The sequence below is a fragment of the Pipistrellus kuhlii genome, unplaced genomic scaffold (genome assembly GCF_014108245.1).
Source record: "Pipistrellus kuhlii isolate mPipKuh1 unplaced genomic scaffold, mPipKuh1.p scaffold_m20_p_1, whole genome shotgun sequence".
Classification (NCBI taxonomy): domain Eukaryota; kingdom Metazoa; phylum Chordata; class Mammalia; order Chiroptera; family Vespertilionidae; genus Pipistrellus; species Pipistrellus kuhlii.
Genome location: NW_023425404.1, coordinates 49,928,074 through 49,953,409, shown reverse-complemented (window position 1 = coordinate 49,953,409; position 25,336 = coordinate 49,928,074). Strand labels below are relative to the sequence as shown.

The following is a 25,336-nucleotide window of genomic DNA, read 5'->3' as shown; positions in this document are numbered from 1 at the left end:
TCCAGTCAGCCACGGTCCCGGCGTGCCCCGCGCGGGCCAACGAGAGCGAATCCGGTGACTCACCGGCCCCGCGCCGCCCCGCGCTGGCGCTCCCCTCACACACGCTCACTCCCGGCTCGACATGGCGGCGGCGGCGGCGGCGGCGGCGGGGGACTCGGACTCCTGGGGTGAGGGGAAGTTCAGGGGGCAGGGCGCGGCCCGTCGCCCAAGCCGGCACTAACGCGCCTCGCTCTCTCCCGTAGACGCGGACACGTTCTCCGTGGAAGACCCGGTGCGGAAGGTGGGGGCCGGCGGCACCGCCGGCGGGGACCGCTGGGAAGGCGAGGACGAGGACGAGGACGTCAAGGTGGGTGCGGGCCGGGGCTGCGGGCGGCGCCGCCGAGGGCGGAGTTGCCCCCTGCCGGGCGGGCGGACGGGCTCCGGGGCCCAGGGGCGCCGCCCGGGCCTGCGAGCCCTGGGGCGGGCGCGAGCTCAGGCCCTGGCGGGGCGGGCGGCGTGGCCTTTCGGACTTCCCCGGCGGGGCGGCGGCGGCCCTGCCCCGGCCCCGGCCCCGGCCCCAGCCTTTGTGGGTCCGCGCCCGGGTCTGCATCCCACCCGCCCACAGGCGACGGGAGGTGACAGCAGCGGCGGCGCGGCCCACGTGCGAACTTGGCGGCCCGGAGCCTCCCGCCCCGATGGGGCTGCCAACGTGGGGACTCAGCCCCGCCGCTTACCTCCCATATGGAAATCCTTGCAGCTCCCCTGCCTTTCCGAGCTCCTGTCTCCCCAGAGCCAGCAATCCATGCATGTCCCCGAAGGCCTAGTTGTAGAGTTTGTGCAATTAGACAAGGAAAACGTTGTGGCTTAATTTTAACTTTTTTCGTGTAAGACGAAATAACTTTCAGCCTCTCTGCCCACACCCTGTGGCCAAAGGATGAACGGAGGGACTGAAATCGCCAACAGTTACTGCTCAGACACTGGGTAGGGAGCCACAGTGACCTGAGAGCTGTGAAGTTGACAGTGACATTCATCCTAACACGAGGGATGGGAGCCTTGGTGCCTGGGCCAGAGAGGGGGCCCGTGCATCCCTGTAGATGTGATCCAGACTTACCTTCATGGTTCATGTTTGAAAACTCCTGCGGGTTTTCTATGGCTTCAGGAACATTATGACTATGGCATTTTTTAAAGGCAGCTTCAAAAGTCTCAAGCCCATCATGTTAAGACTCTTTATTAATAAAGTTATCACATTTTTAAAAATAGTTGTGCAGATAGTTTTTTTTATAAATTGGAAAGTGGTATTCGTGATTTGGGTTCATTTAGTGAATATTTTACTCCCAACTTTTCTACTCTTTGGCATTTCACTTAATTCTACAAGTCCTTCTACTTGGGTTGAAAAATTTTGAGCTGTAGATAATTACTGTTAATACTTGGTACTGCTTTCTCCTGAGTCTGATGAGGTGAATGTACAATTTCTTGAACAACCTGAGGTTCAGAAATGATGGGAGCTTTTCACACAGTAGGGTTAATAAAGGAGTAGTGTTGTGAGGGTACTTAGACATGGGAATGGGTTATGCTAACCCCTTCATTGTAAGATATGTTACTTCCCTACATTGTAGAAGATGTCCTGTTTGGAGCCCTTAGTTCAGATTTGCCCTTTTAATTTTTCTGTGTATACTGTTAATGAAAATTGGAAATAAATTATCAAATGAGAAGAAAAGATGAGAGGAATCTGGACAAAAGTACCAGAAAATGAGGTTTGAGTGGAGTAATGTGGGCTGATGTCATGAAGTAAACTGCCTGAGATTATTTGATTTATGGTATTAATCCTGATAAATATAATTCTGACCACTTGGAATTAATTTTAGAAATTTACAAGTTTAAAGGACTATAAAAGTCATTTTTCCAATTCACTCTTTCAGTGCAGAATGTCTTTCTCTTATACAAATAGCTTATTTATTTTACATAAACTTTGAAGTTGATCTTGGAGAAGAAAGCTGAACTTGTCTGTTTATTTCCAAGTTTAAATGTTGGTTTATTTCTGATGAAATTTTTTTTATATATATTTTATTGATTTTTTACAGAAAGGAAGGGAGAGAGATAGAGAGCTAGAAACGTTGATGAGAGAGAAACATCGATCAGCTGCCTCCTGCACACCCTCTACTGGGGATGTGCCCACAACCAATGTACATGCCCTTGACCAGAATCGAACCTGGGACCTTTCAGTCCACAGACTGAAGCTCTATCACTGAGCCAAACCAGTTTCGGCTGTTGAATTTCTTTAAGATTCTCATGATAATGATATCCACCGAATAGTTTGATTCCTGGACTCCGAAATCGACAGACCTTGGTTGATAATGATGCCTTGACATTTTTTATATTTATGGTCATAAGCAAGTTTTTAATCTTTTAGTTTTCAATCTGTAACTTGCCATAAGGGAGCTACCTCAGGGGGTTAATTTACATTTTAAATGAGATAGCAGAGAAAGCATTAAGCAGAACTGCCTGATACATGATAGGTACTCAGTAAATGTAAATTTCTCTTACTTTTTCTGACTAATAGGATGTATTGGGATTTATTTTGTGCCACATTTTTTATTTCCTAAGTTCAGGAGGAGTAAATTCTCACCATAATGGCAGTTTATGTGAATTTTATGGTGGTGGTTTTTTTGTGTGTGTTTTTAGGACACAAAGTTTTCTTTAATTATTCTTTGGGGAAAGGGATGCCACACTTCTACCAATTAAGAGAAACATTTTTATCAGCATAGAAGTCTTCTTTATTGCTTCTGCTGATCATGCCATGAGTTCATAGGGAATGAGTTCCAGCAGCTCAGGCTCCTTTCCATTGGCTCTCACAGAGTGCTGCTCTGGGTGGAGCAGCCTGATGCTTCAGTTGAACCCAGGTACCTTTCTCTTTGGCTTCCTTCTTTTTCTATAATTTTCCTTCACACGTTTCAGGAAGCTGTCTTGGCTCTTAGAGTGCCTAATATGCTCAATACGTACATTGATTCGCTTGGCGAGACTCCTGCCCTTAACTTGCTTGTTCACAATAATGCCAATTGCATGTTGAGTGACACTGTAGATAGACTCTTCCAGTTTTGCTATGGTAACATTTGTGGGGCACTCCTTTTTAATAAAACCCATTCCCTTGATGTCTACAATATCACCTTTCTTGTAGATTCACATATATGTGGCCAAAGGAACAACTCCATGTTTTCTAAAAGACCTAGAGAACATATAGCTGGTCCTCTCTTCTTTTTGTGTTAGTCACTTTGGCAATTACTGGAAGATGGCTGTTCTAGCCGAAAGGCTGAATTTTATGTTTTGAATGGAATGACAAAGTTTATCAAGCAAGTTTTTGCTTGCTTAAAGGTTGCCAATCAGAAGTTGAATTTTGTCTCCTTGGATGGTAGTGAGTAATACCAAATATCTGAATTTTAATGTTATGGTACCTAATCCTTTCCTAAGGAGATGCAAACAAGGCTTAGTATCCATGAGATTGAGTAATCATAGTCTCTAATACAATATGTGAATTTTTAAAAATGTTTTTATTGATTTCAGAGAGAGAGAGGGGGAGGGAGGGGGGGGAGGGAGGGAGGGAGGGAGAGAGAGAGAGAAAGAGAGAGAGAGAGAGAGAGAGAGGGAGAGAGAGGGATTGAGATTGAGATTGAAAAACATTTCTCTGCTGCCTCCTGCATGCCCCCAACTAGTGATCGAGTCTGAAACCTGGGCATGTGCCCTGACTGGGAATCGAACCATGACCTCCTGGTTCGTAGGCCATCCCTCAACCACTGAGCAACACCAGCCAATATGTGAATTTTTTTGTCTTCAGAAGATAATGTGGAAACACTTAATATTCAGTTTATATCAGTATCTAGTGTTTAACATTTAAGAACATAGATTTAGACTGGCCTCGCATCCCAGCAGCCGGTGACCTGCCGTGCCTCCTGCCAAGACCTCACCAAAATGCTGTCTCAAATGGAACATGCCATGAAAACTATGATGTTCATGTTTCATAAGTTTGCTGGGGATAAAGACTACTTAACAGAGAAGGACCTAACAGTTCTCATGGAAAAGGATTTCCCTGGATTTTTGGAAAATCAAAAAAACCCCTCTGGCTATAGACAAAATAATGAAGAACCTGAACCAGTGCCCAGACGGCAGAGTGGTCTTCCAGAGCTGCTTTTCGCTGATTCCTGGGCTCACCATCACATGCAGTGACTATTTCATAGTACACATGAAACAAGGGAAGGAAGTGAGCAGCTACTTCACCCTGATAAGAGTCCTCCCAATGGAATATGTGCCCCACAGCTCCCCTCTATAAGAATTTTGTGAGCAGATTGGAACTCTTAAAAAAATATACAAATAAAAATCTCACAACATTGAGCAAGAGGAAGAAAATCCAATAAAGCCAGATAAGCTTTTGATTTTTATGTTGCTTGTATCCTCTTGCCCCCAAATAAACAAGTTTCTTAAAAAAAAAAAAAAGGAAAGAAGGGAAGAAAGAAAATAATATAAATATAATGTCATTTGTAATGTCCTGAGAAATGAAAGGAAAACAGGTTTTTGTTATAGTAATTTACTCCAGTAGTTTACTATCTTTTAGTAGACATTATAGCATTTTGCTGCGCTTGACTTTTAAAATAGCTGTCTGACAATGGCAGATGTGGTTTAGGTAAAACAATAGAATTGTTAATTCATGGAGGGAAAGCCTTATGCTGCTTCCACTTGAAAAGGTTAAAACCAGGGGGCATACTTTCCTGTTAACACTGGCTTTGTTTTACTTTTCTTGCTATACTGATGATACCAGGAGGCTGTGGAGGAATTGTTCATTTGGTACGTGTTGCTGGACTCTCCCCGTTGCTGGAATGATGTGTAGGTTTTGTTGATAAGAAGGCAGTGAAGAAGCTGGGCAGTACAACTTCACTAGTCTCCCAGCATTTTAGCAGAGCCGAGTCCAAGCTAGATTTATTCAGAGTGTACAGTTTGTTCTGAGAAAACTGCTTCTGGTTGTGTTCAGTGTCTCAGGCATTTGCTTCTATAACCTTATTATAGAATTTCTCATAAAGATCCTAGAATTGAAAACTGCCTGCATCATCCTACCCATTGAACTATGTTAGGATGCTTTGTGGGTTAATAGCTTAAATCTGTCACAGTAAGGACATTTTTCAAGCTTTGTAAATAGCACTTCTGAAGCAGGGAATCTGTGTTTAGAGAAATGGGAGATTGTTGGGAAATAATCAGAAGGTGAGCATTTTGTCAGGAAATGAGTATCTTTTAAGTATGTGTGTAATTTATGAAAAATTCAAAACAGACAGAGTAGAAAGAAAAGTTTAATAAATTCATGGCCAATCTTCTTTCTTCTATATCCCCACTTTAGCTCTCCTCTCCCAACCACATTTTTTCCCCCCTTACTCGATATTTTTCCATTGATTTTTTTTGGGGAGTGAAAGAAAGAGGGAAAGACAGAAACATCGATGTGAGAGAAATACATTGATTGGTTACCTTCTGAATGAGCCCTGACCAGGACCTGGAAAGGGGAGGATCCTGCAACTGAGGTATGTGCCTTTGAGCGGTGAGCGGAATCGAACCCGGAACCCTTTGTTTCGAGCCAAACAGGCTAGAGCCCAACCAGGTTATTTTGAAGAAAATCCCAATTATATAATTTCAATACCCTGACAGGTTTTTTTTGTGTTTTTTAAGAATATGTTTATTGATTTTAAATTAGAGGAAGAGAGGGAAACAGATAGGCTGCCTCCTGCATCTCTTTTACTGGGGATTGAGCCCACAACCCTGGCATTGTGCCCTGATGGGAATCAAACCAGCAACCTTTTGGTACGTGGGACAACTCTCAATCAACTCCACCACACCAGCCAGAGCAATACCCTGAAAGGTTTTATAAATGAAAGTATTTAGTTTGGAAGCATGTTTGCTATTGAAAAATACATACTGTTATTGTAATGCTGGAACACTGGAAATAAGCTACTTGGTTAGAGTTCTGTGTCTTGATCTAGATCTTGCTTAGCGAGGAATTTAAAGAAGTATTGATTCATAACAGTTCAGAATATCAGACAGGCACTGAGAAGGAATTCAGCTGAGTGCTAAACCATGCGTAATAGGATGTTAAAAACTTAATGAAGTTGAATTAAATGAATGATTTGGTTTCTAGAGACCAGTATAGCTTTAAGATGATGGAAGAATCTTTGAACTTCTTTTAAAAACTGAACTTTGCTGGGAAGTCCAGCCTTACCAGGAGCCATTACAAAGTTCTGAGGCCTCTCAGAGCAGGTTAGAATAACACTAGCCAGGGCCTAGATGGTTTTGCATTTTATCTGAATTGTTGACATAGGCCTGCAGACTGAAGGGTTACAGGTTCGATTCCGGTTATACCTGGGTTGCCAGCTTGATCCCAGCCCCAGTCGGGTGAAATCGATGTCTCTCAGATTGATGTTTCCCCATCTCTCTCCCTTCTGCTTTCTCTGAAAAATCAATGGACAAAAATGTGCTCTGGTGAAGATTAACAGCAACAAAACACCGGCCAATGAAAGGCTCTTTTCCTGCAAAAGATGTTATTTTATCTAATTCAAACTACTTAAGAAAAGGGGGAAGAAGTATATGTTAGTTGGTGGGCTATGGCTATGAAGCAGAAAATTTTTACTGCTTTTGAAGCTACTTCTGTTTGATGATCTATAAATATATCTTGCTTAAGTTGGAAAGCATTTCAGCCCTAAATGTGTTCTCTAATTGCAAGTGACATTCTGTAGTTGTATGTTATAAAAATGACAGACTACTGGCCGCATTGTTATAAATAAAAAGCAGGGTTTAAAATTTTTGTTTTCAATTCTTAGTTCAATTGGGAAGCAGTTTTAAACTTGAAAAGCAGCCATATCTCTCAGAGAAATGGCTCAAACGATGTTGGGTGTGTGTAGGAGAAGTGTATAGATAAGAAAGTTGTAGTTTACAAACAGCCTCTGTTCTAAGGAAGCTAGCCATTTTAGGAGATAAATTATATGTAATAGTTGCAAGATTTACTGGCTACCTAAAATAACTAGGTAAAGAATTTAATTGGATATTGATAGGTAGTCTCTTCAAGCAAATAACCATTTATGGCTTACTAAATTACAGACTTACTCCCTATTTTAAGTGTTAATTTTTTAGGTGTTTCTCTAGGAATCCTTTTTGCATTTTATCTGAATTTATTGTCAGCATTTAAAGTCCTAGTGTTTACAGAAAATTGGGTATATTTAGACAATTCTACCTTACATTTACTTTTAGAGCACCTGCATATTTTATAACTAGGGAAACAAAAACTCTTTTTAAGTTTCTGGGGAAAGCTACCTGGCCTTTTGCTTTGGGGATTACCGTATTTTTCGGACCATAAGACGCACTTTTTCCCCCCCAGAATTGGGGGGGAAAAGTCCCTGCGTCTTATGGTCCAAATATAGCCTACAAATATACTTTAAAAAAAAAGTTTTTTTACTTGCCCAGCTCTGTGTGGTCTCTGTGTGCTTGCCCGGCTCTAAAATGGTTCTAAATGCTGCTGTTTACAGGGTTGATTACATGTGTTTATGACTGTGATGTTGGGTTTTAATGCACATAAAATATTTTAGGACACTATTTGTTTCAGAATCTTCATTTCCCTTCTCTAAAAACTGGTGCGTCTTATGGTCCGAAAAATACGGTATATCTATTTGGAAATGTGACCAGTTTCCTTTTTGTTTTTTAAGAAAAGCAAGCAAGAATTTATTGACCACAGAAAAACTCAGGGCAGTGAAACAACGAAGGGCATAGGAGCATTGGAGTCTAGACTGGGCTGCTTTGGCTCGCTGGGAAGTCAGGGAAAAGGAAACCCTGGAAACAGGTTCAGGGGGTTTAGTTAGCCTGGGATGAGCTGCTGCTGCCCATTGCTCCCCTGGTTGCAGTCTCATGGGGCCCCTTATAGGTTAAGGGATACTTGCCTGTGAGGGAAGAAGGGAAAGGGAATGTGCAATTCTATCTAGTCTTATTCCGTCTGGCTGACGAGACACTTTAACTTGATTGTATGGGATAAGATTTTTGCTTTAATGGGGAAACCAGGGACAGAAGGTATGAGGCATAGAGTTAGTGTGCCTGACATACTGAGGGAGCAGTGATATGGTAGGGTAGGCATGATGTTTTAATGGGAAAGGGAATCAGCATTGAGGGAGGGGAAAAAAAGCTTTGTTGCATGTTTCTCTAGTTCATAATTACTGGAATGAGGAATTGCTCATTTTTAGCCATACCTCTTCCTTCTTAGCCTTTTAGTACCTTAGATGCTAGGTTATTAAAATTAGTATAAAATCATCACTATGGATAACGTCTGTAGTTGTAGCTGGACATATTTTCTTCTTAGGAACCATACCTTTCTCTTTGAGAAGATTCCAGGGGAGCTCATTCAGAGCTAACTGAAAGAACAAATTTTGGTGGGGAGGGACCTAGGTTCCCAGATAGTTATATTATACTTCATGACTCAGGTTAGAAGTCATGTTTACCATGACACTTCAAAGGAACTTTGGTCCATTCAGAAAATGTTTCTTCATTATTTTTCACTGAGATAGCTATTTCTGGGTCTTAGTGTCTTTCTAAAATGGGGATAACACCATCTTAAAAGACTTCTGTGAGGGTTACTGTGTTACATATAAAGCCCTTTATACAGTGCCTGCTGTGAAGTAAGCACTTAGTAAATGCCATTATTATTATTATTATTATTACTACTACTACTACTACCACTATCACCATTATCACTATTAGAGTTGTGAATATGCATTTCCTGGAAATAAGCAAATAGTCGTCCTATTTGAAGCACTGCCTAAGCAGCATGCCACTCACAGACCCAGCTCTCCTGTATCCTGTGAAGATTAAAACAACAAAATGGCTGGTAGTTAACTTTTATTTTTAGTTCTCTGATTCCTTTCGTCTTGTGGTGTATTGCTATAAGGACTTAAATAAAACCAGAAAGGTAATGCAAACATTTGCTTTCTAATTTCTAACTCTATTATCTCAGATGTCCCAACAATGACTAGCTGGTTTTCTTTTTTAACCAATAACACAGGTTTAATATTTTACTTTTCAGTTACAGCTTGCTTTTAATATTACTTTGTATTGGTTTCAAGTGTACAACATAGTGATTAGACATATTTTGCAAAGTGTTCTCCCCAGTATTTCCAGTACCCCCTGGTACCACTCATAGTTATCAAAATATTTTTTTAATATATTTTATTGATTTTTTTACAGAGAGGAAGGGAGAGAGATAGTTAGAAACATCGATGAGAGAGTCATCGATCAGCTGCCTCTTGCACACCCCCTACTGGGGATGTGCCCGCAACCAAGGTACATGCCCTTGACTGGAATCTAACCCGGGTCCCTTCAGTCCCCAAGCTGACGCTCTATCCATTGAGCCAAACCGGTTTCGGCCAGTCAATGATTCTAATCATTGATGTTTCTATCTCCCTTCACCACTGAAATCAATAAAAATATATTTAATAAAATAAAAAAGAATCAAGGCTTGCCCTGGCTGGGGTGGCTCAGTTCGAGAACTGAAGGGTTGCCAGGTCAGTTCCTGGTCAGAGCACTTGCCTGGATTGGGGGGGGGAGATGATGTGGGAGGTGGCTTATCCGTGTTTTGCTCTCACATCAATGTTCCTCTCTCCTTCTCCCTTCCTCTCTGTCTAAAAACCAATAAAAAAAATCTAAAAAAAGAGAAAGAATCAAAGCTTGGTTAGTTTATATACCTAGACTGATTCAGATTTTATGATCTATTTTGTTATAAAACCAGAAGCTTGGTGTCATATTTAAAGCACATTAGTCAGCCTTTGCATCTTCTAGTAGCATCAGGACTGCCTGCTCTGCATCTGCCAGCCTGTGGCTCAGATTCAAATTGTGTGTCATAGTGTGCCTTGTTGTTGCTTAGACAATATGCAGGCTACCTATACATTAAAACCCTATTTAAACATAGAGCTGTGTCTGTTCTTATTAAACTTAAATCTTCTGAATTCTGTGGAGCCTTTAGAAAATTGTTTGATAATTGGTTTATTTTTAGCTCAATTACTGTGTTATAAGTAAAAAAGACAGAGTATATATCTACCTTAAAGTGTCCCACCCAAGTTAGGGAATGTGTTTCATGAAGCTGTTTATCAGTACTTGACTCATCTTAAATACTGAGTATGCAAAAGAGTTTATTCTTACATTAATTATTGTATTATTTTCCATACAAACACTATGAACCTAGTTTTGCCCAACCTTGTACTGTATTTAATTCAGTAACCAGGGTTGTGCTGTATGGAATACTGTTTGAAATAATTGAGCCAATGGTTAAAATGTTGGATGTTTTTACATATGGGAAAGTAAGAAGGGTAAAGAACTTTTTAATTTTAAAACAACTATGAATTTGAGAGGGTTTTAGTTTTGGTTTGGTTGTCCTGTGTGGTAGTTCTTACTTTTATTTATTGATTTGAGAGAGAGAGAGAGAGAGAGAAAGAGGGGAGGGGGGAGGAGAGAAGGAGAGAAGAGAAATACTGATTTGTTCCACTTATTTATGCATTCATTGGTTGATTCTTGTATGTGCTCTGATCTGAGATTAAACTCGAAACCTTGACATATTGGGATGATGCTCTAACCAACTGAGCTACTTGACCAGGGCTTGTGTTTTACTTGTTAATGGAGAAGCTTTTTTATGGAATTAGACAAGTTGGTATAAAAGTTAATATGGAAAAACAAACATGCAAGAATAACAGGAAAACACTAAAAAATCTACAAGAGGAAACTAGCCCTACCTTACATAAGAACATACTATAAAGTCTATGTAATTAATTAAAGCAGTCTGGTACTGATGTATGAAGAAACAATAGACTAATAGTATAGAAAGCAGATATAGACCAGATGCCTGTGGAAATATAGTATACGGTAAATGACAGGGTAAAGATGGATTTTTTAAATAAATGATGCTATTACAACTAGGTAACCATTTGGAAAAAGATAAAATAGGTCCATATTTCACACCATACAAAAGAAACTCCAAATGGATCAGATATCTAAATGAAAAAAAAAAAATCATACATGTTCTAGAAGAAAATTCCTTGCTGTAAGAAAATCAAGAGGCAATAAAAGATTGATAAATTTTATTGCATAATTGTGATGAGGTTCATAGCAATTCATGTGGAAACACTAGAGACATTTCCCTTAGAGAAGATCAAGGCAATGATGCCCATTATCTCCTGCTATTCACATTGTGCTCTAGTGGTGTAGCCAGTTGCAGTTAGATAAAATAAATCAATTGTGGAGGCATAGAATTGGTAAAGAAGAATTAAAGGTTTCTTTTGTTGTAGATTATATGATAGTGTACTTTGAGAACCCTAGAGAATCAATGATAAAACTAATTTAAATGAAATCAGTATGGTAAGCTATATGTCACCTCAATAAATTCCATTAAAAAGCTAAACACACACACACACACACACACACACACACACACACACACACGAAAACACACGCACAAAAAAAACCCTACCCTAGGCAGGTAGCTCAGTTTAGAGCATTTGTCCCCACACTCCAAGGTTGCGTATTCAACCTCCAGTCAAAGCATATACAAAATAAACAGCCAGTAAATGTATAAACAAGTAGAACAACAAAATCAGTGTTCTTCTCTCACTCCCTTTCTCACTAAAATAAAAACCAAAACCAAAAACTAATAGCTTTTCTATACACAAATAACCAGGACATAAAAGGGAAAAAACACACAACCCTATTTATAGTAGCAACATGGAAAATGAAATGCTTAGGAATAAACATAAAGAGAAATGTGCAAAAAGAAATTAAAATAAAAGGAGAAATGTGCCAAAGCCGGTTTGGCTCAGTGGTAGAGCTTCGGCCTGCGGACTGAAAGGTCCCAGGTTCGATTCCGGTCAGGGGCATATACATTGGTTGCAGGCACATCCCCGGTGGGGGGGGTGCAGGAGGCAGCTGGTCGATGTTTCTCTCTCATCGACATTTCTAGCTCTCTCTCTCTCCCTTCCTCTCTGTAAAAAAATCAATAAAATATATTTAAAAAAAAAAAAAAAGGAGAAATGTGCAAAACCCCTAAAAGATAAACTTTAAATCAATCCTTGAAAGATACAGAGGTAAACTTGAACAAATGCAAAGATAGTCCTTTTGCTTAGCAAGAACAACATAAGATGACAGTTCTCCAATATTAATTGATAAATTTAATGCAGTACCAAAAAAATAACAATAAGCATGTTTCCATGGAGTTAGACAAGTTGATAAATAAAGTTCACATGGAAAAGTAAAAATGCAAGAGTTAATAATGGAGGTTCTTTTTTTTAGGATAATTGGGATGACGAGGATGAGGAAAAAAAAGAGGAAGCAGAAGTAAAACCAGGTGAGCTACTGGGGTTTCTACATTTTTGGTTTTATGTCTTGGTGAGTATCTGGTACTAAGACAAATTTAAAACAAAACAAAACACAAAACTGAAAATTTTGGTAGTTAGAAACCAAACATCCTTCCATTCCCACTTTATTCTCTTCTCCCTGCATCTCTTCTCTCATCTCAAAACATTATTAGATTAGATACATGCTTTTTGTTTGTTTGTTTGTTTTTTGTTAGGAGAGAGTAAAGGATGTGGTATCATAGTTGAATGGTCTAAGTCCTGCCTAAGGACCATGGGGAAATATGAAGGCAGGTGTTTGGGTTTTAGGGGTCAGATTAGAGAGGAAAAGAAGAGTTCCAGGACTTTCCCATTTTTATTTGCAAAGAAGTCACCACATGAAATTGGAGCTGAGAGAGGGTTGGCCTCTTGAAGTATACAAGTATCATGTCTGTCTCATCCATAAACCGGAAAATATTTTAAAAAAATAATTTGATTTAAACATTTCTTTACTTTTAGAAGTAAAAATTTCAGAAAAGAAAAAAATAACAGAGAAGATAAAAGAGAAAGAACGGCAACAGAAGAAAAGGCAAGAAGAAATTAAAAAGAGGGCAAGTACTATTGATTTTCTAAAATATAGAACTCATATCAGTAGTAGTACAGTGTCTTAACAGGCAACAAATATTACCTTGCAATTTGAGGGGCTTTGTAAAGGCATTAAATGGACACCATCAGTAAATTAATCCCAAAACTGAATTTGTGGTTTTTACAAAAACCAAACCCAGAAACTTATTAGAATGCCTTTCAAGTTTTCACAAACATTGGGGAACAGGTATGATTGTGTAATGACCATAGTCCTATAAAAAGTGTCTGTTCAGAGAAACGGACAGGTACTATGTGTTCTTGTTGTTGAATATTTGAAGCAAGATCAGGAATCTTGTATTAATTTGTGTGTTGTTTTTTTTTAAATAGAAAACATTTAAATGATTCAAAAATCAAAATAAGAAGCACTCCCAATCCTTTACTCATTTATCCTGTTTCTCTCTCTGTATCTTACAAATAAATATTGGTTTCTTATGTTTCCAAGGTGTCTTTATATATTTGGATACAACTGTATAATCTTATTTCTTTTTTATAGTTTCCACCTTGCTTTTTTTGGTATAGCCTGGAGATCTTTTCATATCAGATCGTAGTTTTTTTCCCCTTGACTTTTTATTAAAAATTTCAAGTGTAAAAGTAAATAGCATAATGAATAATCATACAGATCACAGTTGTTAATATTTTGCCATATTTGCTTCATCTATTTTTTGCCAAAATAAATAGCAAACATTATTCATTTTATAATTGTCCCAAAGTGGAATACTTCAGAGCAGCAGTCACCCACTGTGGCCCATGAGATCTGAAAGGTTGGTGACCGCTGCTTTAGAGGTAATGCTGTGTTCTTCATATTGCTTCACATCACATCAATAGTCATGTAATGTCTGTCCTATTATTAGTGATGCTAAAATTGATCACTGAGTTAAAGTTGAGACAGCCTGATCCTTCTCATAAAATAACATACACTGAATGGCCAGATTATCATAATAAAATAACATACAGTGTGTGTGTGTGTGTGTGTGTGTGTGTGTGTGTGTGTGTGTGTGTCTCCCAGTGTATGAATTTGTGCATGGGTGGGGTCTGGCCAGGGAGAGAGGGGAGACATGGGCGGTTGGTTGGCCTGCCTACTGGTCAAACTCCTGGTCGAGGGGACAATTTGCATATTAGCCTTTTATTATATAGGATATACACTGAGTGGCCAGATTATTATGCGTTCAGAGATCATAATCTAACCAGTGTATTTCTTCTGGCAAGTAATTCCATTTCACATTAGCTTCTCACCCAGTAGTTTTGTATCTCTGATGATCATTGTCTAATTATTTCATTAGATAGTGCAGAATAGTGATTTTCCTCATTCTGTGACTTCTGTTCCCTTTTTTTTATTGGCTGGCTTTTTTTTCTTTTTTTCTTTTTCTTTTGCTACTTGGTTCCTTCTTTTGCTATAGTTCCTTTCCTAGAAAGGCACTGTAATTATTTTTTTTAAATTATCAATTTTCAGAGTAAAAAGGGATATAACAACTTCATGTGGTGAATTTTGTGGATTTTATTTTTTTAATTTGAGTAAATTTATGGACTTGGAGATTTTTATAAGTTCTTTGTGCTTTACTAAGATACAGTAGTTGTTTTGGTGCTCAAACTATTCCAGCTTTGGCCAGCAGTTCCTTTAAGTAGTTTCTATCTTTATCCTTTTCACAGGGACCCTATTAGTCTTTGAAAGCTTCCGTGTTTTCTAATACAATAAGAAGTGCCAGCCTTACCTGATAAACATTCTTCTTTAATCCTAGAATTATTCCTGAGGGGTTTTTTTTGGTTTGGTTTGGTTTGGTTTTGTTTTTTGTTTTGTTTAGTAGAAAATAATATTTAGAGGCCAAATCTAGATGCTTGTAGTACTTAGTGTTATTGTGATAGCCTACACCCCTTTTCATGGATTAATAAGCTAGGAAAGTAAGGGGTGTGTGTGTGTGTGTGTGTGTGTGTGTGTAATCATTAGTTCATTTGATATTTTTTCTTATTCCGACATTTTTTTTTTTTTCAATACCAATATTACTAACAAGATAGAGCTACTGAATGAATTTTAGGACTTCCTTGCAATTCATTTTGAGCTTTGAATATGTCCTGCTAAGGATGTATAATTATGTCTTGGGTTCTAAAGTCATTTGAATTCTCTTCCCAGTGGCATGTCTAGTTTGATACACTTTTTTTGTTTCAGGTTTAAGATTTTTATTATATATATATATATATATATATATATATATATATACACACACACACACACACACACACACACACACACACATACATACATATATATATATAAAATTCTCACCCAGAATCAAACCCATACCTTTTGATATATGGGACGACTCTCCAACCAACTGAGCTGGCTACTGCTTAACTTTATTATTTTTTTTTAAATATTGTTTTATTGATTTCAGAGACAAAGGGTGAGAAAGAGATAAATAGAAACATCAGTGATGAGGATCACTGATGGGCTGACTTCTGCATGCCCGCACGGGGATTGAGCCACCCTGGCGTGTGCCCTGACCAGGAATGGACCTGGTTCATAGGTTGACCCTCAACCACTGTGCTACTGGCCAGGCTTAACTTTATTTTTTAACCATGAAATGTGTTCAGAAGTCAAAAGTTCTATTGATTGGATCTTTCTTGGTCATTGAAGTTAGAATATACTTATTTTTAAAAAATATTTTATTGATGTTTTACAAAGATTGAAGGGAAAGGGATAGAGAGCTAGAAACATTGATGAGAGAGAAACATCGATCAGCTGCCTCCTGCACATCTCCCCCTGGGGGTGTGCCTGTAACCAATGTACATGCCCTTGACCGGAATTGAACCCGGGACCCTTCAGTCAGCAGGCTGACACACTCTGTCCACTGAGCCAAACCCGTTTCGGCAGAATTATACTTATTTTGTATTTTGTTCTATCTTGATATTAGTCTCTAACATAAGCTTTTTTTTCTAAATTTTTTTTTATTGTTTAAATTATTACATGTGTCTCCTTTTTCCCTGATTGAACTCCCCTTTCCCTCCCTGCCCCCCGCCCCCCACGGCCACTCCGCCCCCCAGGACAAGCCCTTACCACCTCAGTGTCTGTGTCCATTAGTTATGGTAACATGAATGTGTATAAGGTTGTAGAAATAAAGTCAGTCTTCCTGGATTCGAATCTCAGCTCTTTCCCATTACAAGCTGTGTTAACCTGTTACCATGCACAAATTGCTTAACCTTTCTGTGCCTCAGGTTTTGTTCCTTTAATATTAGGATAAGAATATCTAAAATGTTTAGAAGAATGCCAAAATACTTTTAAGTGTTTGCTATTATTTATGATTACATGTGCTTATAAACTTCATTTCTGTATCATTTTAGTTAGAAGAACCTGAAGAAACAAAAGTACTAACACCAGAAGAACAATTAGCAGATAAACTACGGCTAAAGAAATTACAGGAAGAAGCAGACCTTGAATTAGCAAAAGAAACTTTTGGTAAGTTGGAGATACTGAGGTTCCAAGTAATTACTGTGAAAATCTTAGTAGATATGAAAGTTTAGAAAACAACTTTTTTGAAGAAACATATTACTGGCTAATGTAGATATTAGCAGTTTTTATTCTCTATTTGAGGTTTCAAATTAATTATGGTAGAGTGCGATGCATATTTAGATTTTTGAATAATTATGTTTTGAGTATCAAAATATATTTTTCTATGCCGAAACCAGTTTGGCTCAGTGGATAGAGCGTCAGTCTGCGGACTGAAAGGTCCCAGGTTCGATTCCGATCAAGGGCATGTACATTGGTTGCGGGCACATCCCTGGTAGGGGGTGCGTAGGAGGCAGCTGGTTGGTGTTTCTCTCTCATCGGTGTTTCTAGCTCTCTATCCCTCTCTCTTCCTCTCTGTAAAAAAATCAATAAAATATATTTTTAAAAATATATATTTTTTTCTAAAATGTTTTTAATTGATTTTTTAGAGAGAGAGAGGAAGGGAAAAAGAGAGAGAAAAAACATCAGTGAGAGAGAAACATTGATCTGCTGCTTCCTCATGCCCCCCACTAGGGAGCATGTGCCCTCACCGGGAATCGACTGGCAACCTCTTGGTTCATGGGTTGATGTTTAACCACTGAGCAAGACCAGCCAGGTCAAATAAAATATTATGATAAAAAGTCATTGGACCCAAATAAAATCTACCACTTTTTAAAATTTATGCATTGCCAAAACCGATTTGGCTCAGTGGATAGAGCGTCGTCCTGTGGACTGAAAAGTCCTAGGTTCGATTCCGGTCGAGGACATGTACCTTGGTTGCGGGCATATCCCCTGTGGGGGATGTGTAGAAGGCAGCTGATCGATGATTCTCTCTCATCGATGTTTTTAACTCTATCCCTCTCTCTTCCTCTCTGTAAAAAATCGATAAAATATACTTAAAAAAAATAAAATGTATTCATCAACTGTATGAAATTTGGATGGTATGTGAGATCTGTAGCTTTGAGATTTAAATACCAAACTACCTGTTATCTTAAGTCTGGATAAGACTTAGTATTGCATGCTAGTGCTGGGAGGGAGAGGAGGTGGTGAGAGGGTGGATTCCACTTTGGCTGTGCCTTATTAGGTTCAGAGTAATTTCCTTCTGCCACTCTTCTTGGCCCTCACCATGCCCTATCTCTAGACGGCTTCCATTCTGTGTGCCATACCTGCAGCTGTGGTTAGTGCATGAGATAAAAGACATGTTCAAGGTCCTGTAAATAGATAAGTTCAGAGTGTCCCAGGGGGGGAGTCACATGGCACAGAGGGTAAAAGAAAGGAACATGGCCAGAGAAAGTAAAAGCTTTCATTTTAACCAAGTTTATTGTTGTCAGCTATTGAGTACTTTGTAGAGTAGATCATATTGAAACAGTTCAATAATTGGACATTGAAACCTAGAGCCAAAAAAGATCTAGTTTTTCCCTCATTTCTTTCCTTTAAGATAATCAAGCAGGCTGACTGTAGTAAGCATTTCCTTTTTATGGCAAGTATGACCCTGTCTTTCACTGGGCCACTAGTAATCTCAAGTGTTGTGTTGATGCTCCTGTCCGGTGGAATGTGCTTGCAATGTCTTAATTGCACTTAATCTCATCACAGAGGGCACACAGCCATTCTCTTGTGTCTTCAAGGATGGTAAAAGCTGCCCCGGTGTTTATTAAAGAGAAGGGTTTATGTGGTACCCATAAATCCTAATATAGGACACCAATTATAGATTAAAAGACAAAAACATGTATACATACAGTCATCGTTGGGTTAATAGGATTTCCGTGTTGTGTTTCTCATATTAAAATCCTGAATCAGTGGCGTTGTTAACAACTAATTTACTTTAGACTACTGAGGACACAAAAGTGTACCGACATTAATTTTTCTATTGGGATTTAACGTGGTTTGCTCCTTCTTAATTTCTAGAATTAGTTAGATGGATTCTTTCACAGAAACCATCGTTTTCTTTGCTTTTTTCCTTCTCTCCCCACTTTACCCTGGGCTGTTCCTGGACAGATGCTTTAAGAGCATCCTTTTGTGCTAGGGACTCTGGCATGGCAGTCTGCCAAAGCCTGTGGGCCCCTTTTTAATCTGATATTTTTAAATGCATAAAACAAAACACATAGGATTTTACTTATAAAAAAATTCTTTTATATTGAAATAGCTATTAAAATATTAAAATAATTTAATACAATAATTACATGCTTCTTTATTAATGAATTGAATAAGACCTAGGGCCGATCTAATAAGTAATGTGATTTTTAAAGTAATAACAACTGTGAATAATGTTTCAAGATATCTGAGGCAACTATAATGTAAAAGGAAAATATCTGATCTCTGTTGGTAGCAGTTAGGTTTTGCTTCTGTGATTTGTTGTCTTTAATCAAAATGGAAACTATAGATTAGTAAAAATAAGGGCTGTAATTTTTTTTCTCATCCAAATTCACAGGTCCCCTGAATTCTGTTCAAGGCCCACGGTTAAGAATTCTGCTTTAGAATGAAGTAGGGTTATTCAGATATCTAACTGGTTTATAAGCTTTAAAAAAATCTTTGATATTTCAGTATTCCTTTTCTATTACAGGTGTAACTAATACAGTTTTTGGAATAGATGCTATGAACCCATCTTCAAGAGATGATTTCACAGAATTTGGAAAGCTACTAAAAGATAAAATTACACAATATGAAAAGTCATTATATTATGCCAGTTTTTTAGAAGCCTTAGTTCGAGATGTGTGTATTTCATGTAAGTAATTCTAATCTCTGGCCTCTGCGGGTGGATTTTAGTAAGGGAAAATTCAAGATGGAGGTTGACTTTTTTTGGGGGGGTGAGAGTAGGAATGCTAAAATATACAGACTTAGTATTTAATTTTTAGTAGTTACTGTGAGAATGGTGTTCTGCAAACATGCAATTAGTTTGAATGGTTTTGTTCCTTTTTGAGGCTGCCTTCTTAATGTTTTTACAATGGTTTCCCAAGGAGACATCTGAGATTTGTTGCCACAGCAGCTAATACAACACTAGCTTATTGTTTTATCTAATTCTATCTTGAAAGGGGTTAGGAAGTGTCTTTTGGGGAAAATATTCTCTGGGCATATAAGATTTTAGAGCCCTAGATGACAGCAACTCTATGTTCATTTTATAAATGAAGAAGCCAGGTGCAAGTTGCTCAGCAGAGCTGGTATCTGTTCTCTGGGCCCATGGGTGTGGTGCTGTTCCGAGAGAGGATCAGTCACACATTTCAGAGGCTGGGTGTGGGAGTGACAACCAGGGGTGTGCACCAAAACGTAAGGGACTGGTTTTGCTAGTATACTGTTTTTTAAGATTGGGGAAAAGGAATTTTACATAATGGATTTTAAATTGGGTTTTGAGAAATTATTACTAAGTTGGGGGTTATTTGATGAGTTATATCCCCAGAGTTGGTCTTTTCTGCATATACTATTTTTCCTGTTTTTGAAGGAGCTTGCTAACCGAAACCATATACTTTTTTGGTAGCTAAAAATTATTTTCAGCGTAATCCTATAAAATAAAAAGGTAATATGCAAATTAGCACTCACACCCTCACAAGATGGCGGGGGGCAGTTAAGAGTGACCAGGCCAGTAGGGAGGAGGCAGTTTGGCACCCTGGCCAGCGGGGGGTAGTTAGGGGCAACAAGACAGGCAGGCAAGTGAGCGATTAGGAGCCAGTCAAGGATTGTGAGAAGGATGTCCAACTGCTGGTTTTAAGCCCTATCCCAAACCGCAGTCAGACATCCCCTGAGGGGTCCTGGATTGGAGAGGGTGCAGAATTTTGTGCACTGGGCCTCTAGTTTTTTTTTTATAAAGATAGAATATATTGTTGTTCACTAAAAGAGGCTTGTCTCCTAATTGTACACAGATTTCTGAGATAGCTACTACTTTCATTCTAGTTCCTGTGCAAGAAAATGGAGATTCCAGTGGGTAGGGAGTTGTCACCTGTAGATTAAGAATTGTTATTCCATGTTCATTCAGCTGCTCCTCACTAAGCATCAAAGATATTATGGAAGGGCATGGTTATCTGTATGTTTGGTGGGGAAGCGAGAATAGTAGGGAACACTGTGCTGTAAAGACACTTAGTTTCTCTTTGGTTAGCATTGGTGTTTTAGTGATAACAGGTCATTTATAAAGATAAATTTTTTGTTGCTGAGTTTGCCATTTTATCTCATATAATAAAAGCTTAATAAGCTAAGTGTCTGGTTGACAATCAAAGCATAATATGCTAATGATATGCTAAGGCCCTCAACTGCCTGCTGTGATGTGCACTGATCATCGGGACAATCGACCCATTGACCAGTCACTGTGACATGCACTGACCACCAGGGGGCAGACATTCCCAACTGATAGATTAGCTCGCGGCTTGGGTTCAGCCTTTTGGGACTGAGGGAGACGGGCTGGACACGCCCTCCTGTATCTCTCTTCCCTCAGCCCCAGTCGTACACCAGAGGAGTCCCTCGGCCTGGCCTGCGCCCTCTTGCAATCCGGGAACCATGGGGGATGTCAGAGAGCCAGTTTTGGCTCAGTCCCACAGGCCAGGCCAAGGGACCCCATTTGTGCACTGGACCTCTAGTTTTTAATAGATCTGATTTGTATGCCTGACCATATGTCAAACAGGAGAATTACAACCTTTTCAAAGTTACTGAAGTTGTTGATAGAGAAATTGGATTTCTCATGGCACATAGGGAAGAATGTATATTTTGCCTTTACTTATTCCCCAAAATGATTAAAATTGAGTGGCATACTTTTTTTTTAATAGTGGAAATTGATGACTTGAAAAAGATCACCAATTCACTGACTGTGCTCTGTAGTGAAAAACAGAAGCAAGAAAAGGTAAGAGTAAGCTGTGTGGGCAATGTGTATTTCATTAGGATGGTGATGCAGGCATAACATTCTTAACCAGTATGGGAAACCTAAAGGTCCAGCAGTTTACCGATACCACTTAAATTGGAATAGAACAGTACGAATATTAGTGTCTTTTACTCTTTTTTCTTCTTCTTCAAACAAACATGTTCACAGTCTTGGTTTCTGAATTAATAGTAGAAGTTGCCCCGGGTTGTCTAGGAATCTCCCTTAGAGAACGGAAGTTTTTCTGTGAGAAGAGGCTTTGGTGTCCCTTTGCGGTTTGCTGTACCAGATAAGATGCACTTGGAAGATCAAGTCTCATGAATTGACTCTCTTTTATCTTTAGCAAAGCAAAGCCAAAAAGAAGAAGAAAGGTGTGGTTCCTGGAGGGGGATTAAAGGCCACCATGAAAGACGATCTGGCAGATTATGGTGGTTATGATGGAGGATATGTACAAGACTTTGAAGATTTCATGTGACATTTTATCTTCTCTGGTGTCTTCTTTCTGTTGCCCACGATCCCTTCAACATGTAGCACAACTTCCTTTCCTTTCAGTTCTGCCAAATGCTACAATCAGAAGTGCAGTATCTTTTGTGCTGGTTACTTAACCCCTTGACACTTAGGTGCTAATGTGCAAATGAGGGAACTTGGATCTTGCTGCCAAGGGGTTAAAATTGGAAACCTCAGTTGCTACTAAATCATAGTTTTAAAACACAAACTTAATAATAATGTTGTCATTGTTGCTATCTGATTCTATAGCAGCAGTCAGTAAATTGGAAACAAAGGTTGCAACATGACAAGAAATTGTGTAGTATTGACCAGCACCATTCAGTAATACAGCCTTAACCATACCTCCTTGAACTACTTCATAACTTGTCAAGAAAAGCAGTTCGCAGCAAGGGCATGTGGTGTGCACCTAGTATTAAAATTGCTTTGTCTTAAAATTGAGCGTGAGGATATTAAACATACATTGTGAAGAAGACTGCTTATGTCAGAGTGAAGATACGGCGGCTGAAAAGCACTAGTTTGATACTTAAAAGTTAAATGACCAAAACCCTCCACTTTGAAGCTGAAGAAGGTAAACTCCATTATTGTATTACAAGTTGTGGAATCTCTTGAGTGCATTCTGTCTAGTGTATCAGACTACTCTACTGATGAAGTGCTTCAGATGGGGGAGGGAAACCCTACCTGCTTCATTTGCCTGATTGAAGTGTCTGAGGAACAAATCTCCTTTGTTCTTCCGGGCTGCAGTGGAATAACTTTAAACAGGGTTTTGGCATTTCCTTTCCTTTATAAAACATGCTCAGCAAGTTGCACCAGTTAACTAGTTTGGTAAATTGTTATGTTAACAATTATGACATCTGCAATGTTTTATAAAGCAACTAATTTAATAAAATCACTATTGTGAGGACTTAAATTTGGTGTTATCTCCCAAGAGATATTTTTGGAGAGTATAGAGCTCTTGGGACTAGAGTTCTCTATATACTTAACAAAGCTTAATAAATCCTTGATGAGTAGTTGATAGCTTTAAAACAAAAATGATTTGCCAGGCCCTTAATAGGGTCACACTAGAGCAACAAAGGCATAGGGCTGCTCTCCTCATTTTATTTATTTGGGGGAAATTATTTGGTTGTTTAGTTACTAAGGCCTAATTAAGATATCTAGAACTATTTATTTGGAGTAATTGAGCTTATAACTCAGGTATGGCTGTGAGCACAGATTGAGTGATCTTTATTACTTATATATTTTTAAGCAATTTAACCAAATTTTTAAAACTGTCAGACTCAAAAGTAGGTAGGGACAGAACAAAAAATGTTTTTAATTTCTTTTACATACAAGGGAGGTGGTCTCAATCAAAACTCTGTAGAACAATAAATAGAAGATGGACCATCCAAGTGATTTGAGAAATTAACAAAAAACAGTGACTACACAGCAATAATTACAGCCAATAAAAATTGTTTTAAGGCAGACAAGGGCTAAGATTTCCTTAGCAGTTAATGATGACATGCACTGAATTTTAAATCTATTTTATTATAGAGATCAGTTTCTAACTAATGGAAATGTATCATCTGTTCCTTAACTGTGTAAATAATATTAAATTCCTTTGAAACTGGAATCTGCAGGCAAAGGTATTCTTTAATCAATATTATATCATGTCCTAAAGTAAAAGCCATCTTGAGGAAGATGGGAATTTTGAACTTAATAACCATATCTATATAAAATGGTACAGAGGAACATCACTTTTATAAAATTGGAATTTCCTTGTAAAAACTCATTCTTGACCCACAAAGGACTGGTATGATCAGTTCTGGGTTTTATAATTTAGACAACAAAGCTCCCAATGCATTATACTGTAATCACAAACATCTGACAGTACCTCATTTTCGTGTAAGAAAACAGGCACCTGTATCAGAATCCATCTAACCTGCTAGCATGTCCTTTAGACAGCAGCCTGTCTGAGGGTCCTTCAGAAGCATATTCACAACATCATAAAGTTTGTGTTCATATGCCAGCTTGTAATACAAGTAGATATCTTCACAATATGTGAGAAACTTCTTCAGGTTTTTCACAGCCGTATCAGTTGGCTGGTGGTGTTTACATCTAGACAAAGACACAGGAATGTACAGGTTAAGGTACTGTATGTATCTTGAGCAAGGGCTGTCATCTCTGACACCGTTACCTATTGTGGAGAAGGTGCAATCTAGATAGATTCCGGGAAGTTAGGTAAGACTTAACTAGCATTAGGGGTGTCTGATGAATATGGAAATTATTTAGTTAAAAATGAGTGCCTTAATGCTTACCTTAATTAGAATAAATTAATACTCCAAAGGGGACCTCTGATGTTTAGAATCTTTGGCACCTCAGGCTGGCTGAATAGCTGTCCTACCAAAGTGTTTTTACTCATTTTTTTGCATACAAAAAGGTCTTTCTGGGGATTCTTGATATTTCTTTGCATCTCAAGCACAGGGGTGGCATGTTATTCTTAGCCATAAAATTCTTTCCTATGCCTTATCCAAAGCAGAGACATTTTAATACTTACTTTTTTGAAATCTCTTCAAATATACTGGTTCTTAATAACCTTTGCTGCTTAAATTCTTCCAGGTAATGAAAGTCTCCTTTAAGAATCACATGTTGGTATAGAATTTCAGCCCAATCAGGAACAAAGTCATAGGCCTCAGCCACAATAGAAGCCTTGAAAGGATGGAGGAAGAACACCATTAGAGCCTATCGAATGTGAGATTGAAGGCAGACTGTTTTAGCAAACTTAATGCTGCACATTCATACATTGACTGATCAGTACCCATCATACTGAAAGGCCCCGTCTATCAGAATTGGTGTCAGTTTGACATTTTGCTTCCCCTAAAACCCCAAAACACCGTCTTTGTTTCAGTGGGCGGGGGGGGGGGGGAGAGATATCTTTTCATACTAAACTTTATAAGGAACAGCAAAAGGGCCAATTTCCTGAAACCGTCTCTCATTAAAGGACTGTAACCAGGCCCCCAGAAGCCCTGGCTCCCTGTGCTAATAATTCCGGTGCGCCATCTGTAAAACACTGCACCTGGGAGGTGCTTGCTGAACCTCTAGCAGGGATGTTCCTCTGAACCTCAACTGTCTAAGGATCAGAAGTGTCTGCCTCCCTGCTGGCCTAACAATGTGTCTCACCATTCTCGAACCTTTGCCCAAACATGCTAGCAAGAAATACTACTATAGAAAGGCAATTTGTATGTCAGAAGCTAAGCCAGGAGAGCTGAACTGTCCTGGTTCTGACACTAGCCCTGAGACCTGAGACAAGTCAGTCTCAGCCCCATTAGAAACACTGCAGGAGAGAGGATGCTGGCTAAATTTTTCTTCCGTGCTTACCTGGTAGAACCGAGGTAGGGACATGATGCAGTCCATCAGCCTGTGGTGACCTAGGTTGATAAGCATTGTGTTTTGGCCAGTGTTCAGAAAGTGAATCTGCAGTGTTAGCAACTTGGTGATCCTGTGACAGTGCAGGGCCTGACGCACGCAGGAATCCTGAGGGGC

The 25,336-nt window shown here is 39.1% G+C and overlaps 2 protein-coding genes across 7 annotated transcripts in view; one reads left to right on the top strand and one right to left on the bottom strand.

Annotated features, from left to right (window-relative positions):
- Positions 1 to 25,016, top strand: EIF3J (eukaryotic translation initiation factor 3 subunit J). 3 transcript variants are annotated; one of them, XM_036443630.2, is made up of 8 exons: positions 2 to 167; positions 243 to 346; positions 12,316 to 12,370; positions 12,876 to 12,967; positions 16,335 to 16,449; positions 19,040 to 19,201; positions 21,225 to 21,298; positions 21,657 to 25,016. In XM_036443630.2, exons 1-8 carry the CDS (start codon positions 122 to 124, stop codon positions 21,786 to 21,788), a joined length of 780 nt encoding a protein of 259 aa, XP_036299523.1. In that variant the 5' UTR covers positions 2 to 121; the 3' UTR covers positions 21,789 to 25,016. The 3 variants fall into 3 exon arrangements, with proteins under 3 accessions (XP_036299530.1, XP_036299523.1, XP_045439080.1); XM_036443637.2 differs by lacking the exon at positions 19,040 to 19,201 and having other exon boundaries at positions 1 to 167; XM_045583124.1 differs by lacking the exon at positions 21,225 to 21,298.
- Positions 6,649 to 25,336, bottom strand: part of SPG11 (SPG11 vesicle trafficking associated, spatacsin) — a 98,882-nt gene continuing 80,194 nt past the window's right edge. Inside the window, exons 38-41 of one of the 4 annotated variants that reach the window (XM_036443534.2) lie at positions 25,172 to 25,327; positions 24,351 to 24,502; positions 23,736 to 23,911; positions 6,649 to 6,716 (exon numbers count right to left, since the gene is read on the bottom strand). In XM_036443534.2, the coding sequence (XP_036299427.1) occupies positions 6,664 to 6,716; positions 23,736 to 23,911; positions 24,351 to 24,502; positions 25,172 to 25,327 (537 nt within the window). In that variant the 3' untranslated portion in view covers positions 6,649 to 6,663. Of the gene's footprint in view, positions 6,717 to 17,667; positions 17,691 to 23,073; positions 23,912 to 24,350; positions 24,503 to 25,171; positions 25,328 to 25,336 lie in introns of those variants that run through there. The other 3 variants (XM_045583092.1, XM_036443542.2, XR_006741929.1) reach the window with 3 other exon arrangements.

Excerpts from the sequence above, each read along its gene's own strand:
- EIF3J (XM_036443630.2), top strand. The coding sequence starts at position 122 with ATGGCGGCGGCGGCGGCGGCGGCGGCGGGGGACTCGGACTCCTGGG. Across the intron at positions 168-242 it reads GGGGGACTCGGACTCCTGGG|ACGCGGACACGTTCTCCGTG; the intron begins GTGAGGGGAAGT and ends TCTCTCCCGTAG. Across the intron at positions 16,450-19,039 it reads ATTAGCAAAAGAAACTTTTG|GTGTAACTAATACAGTTTTT; the intron begins GTAAGTTGGAGA and ends TTTCTATTACAG.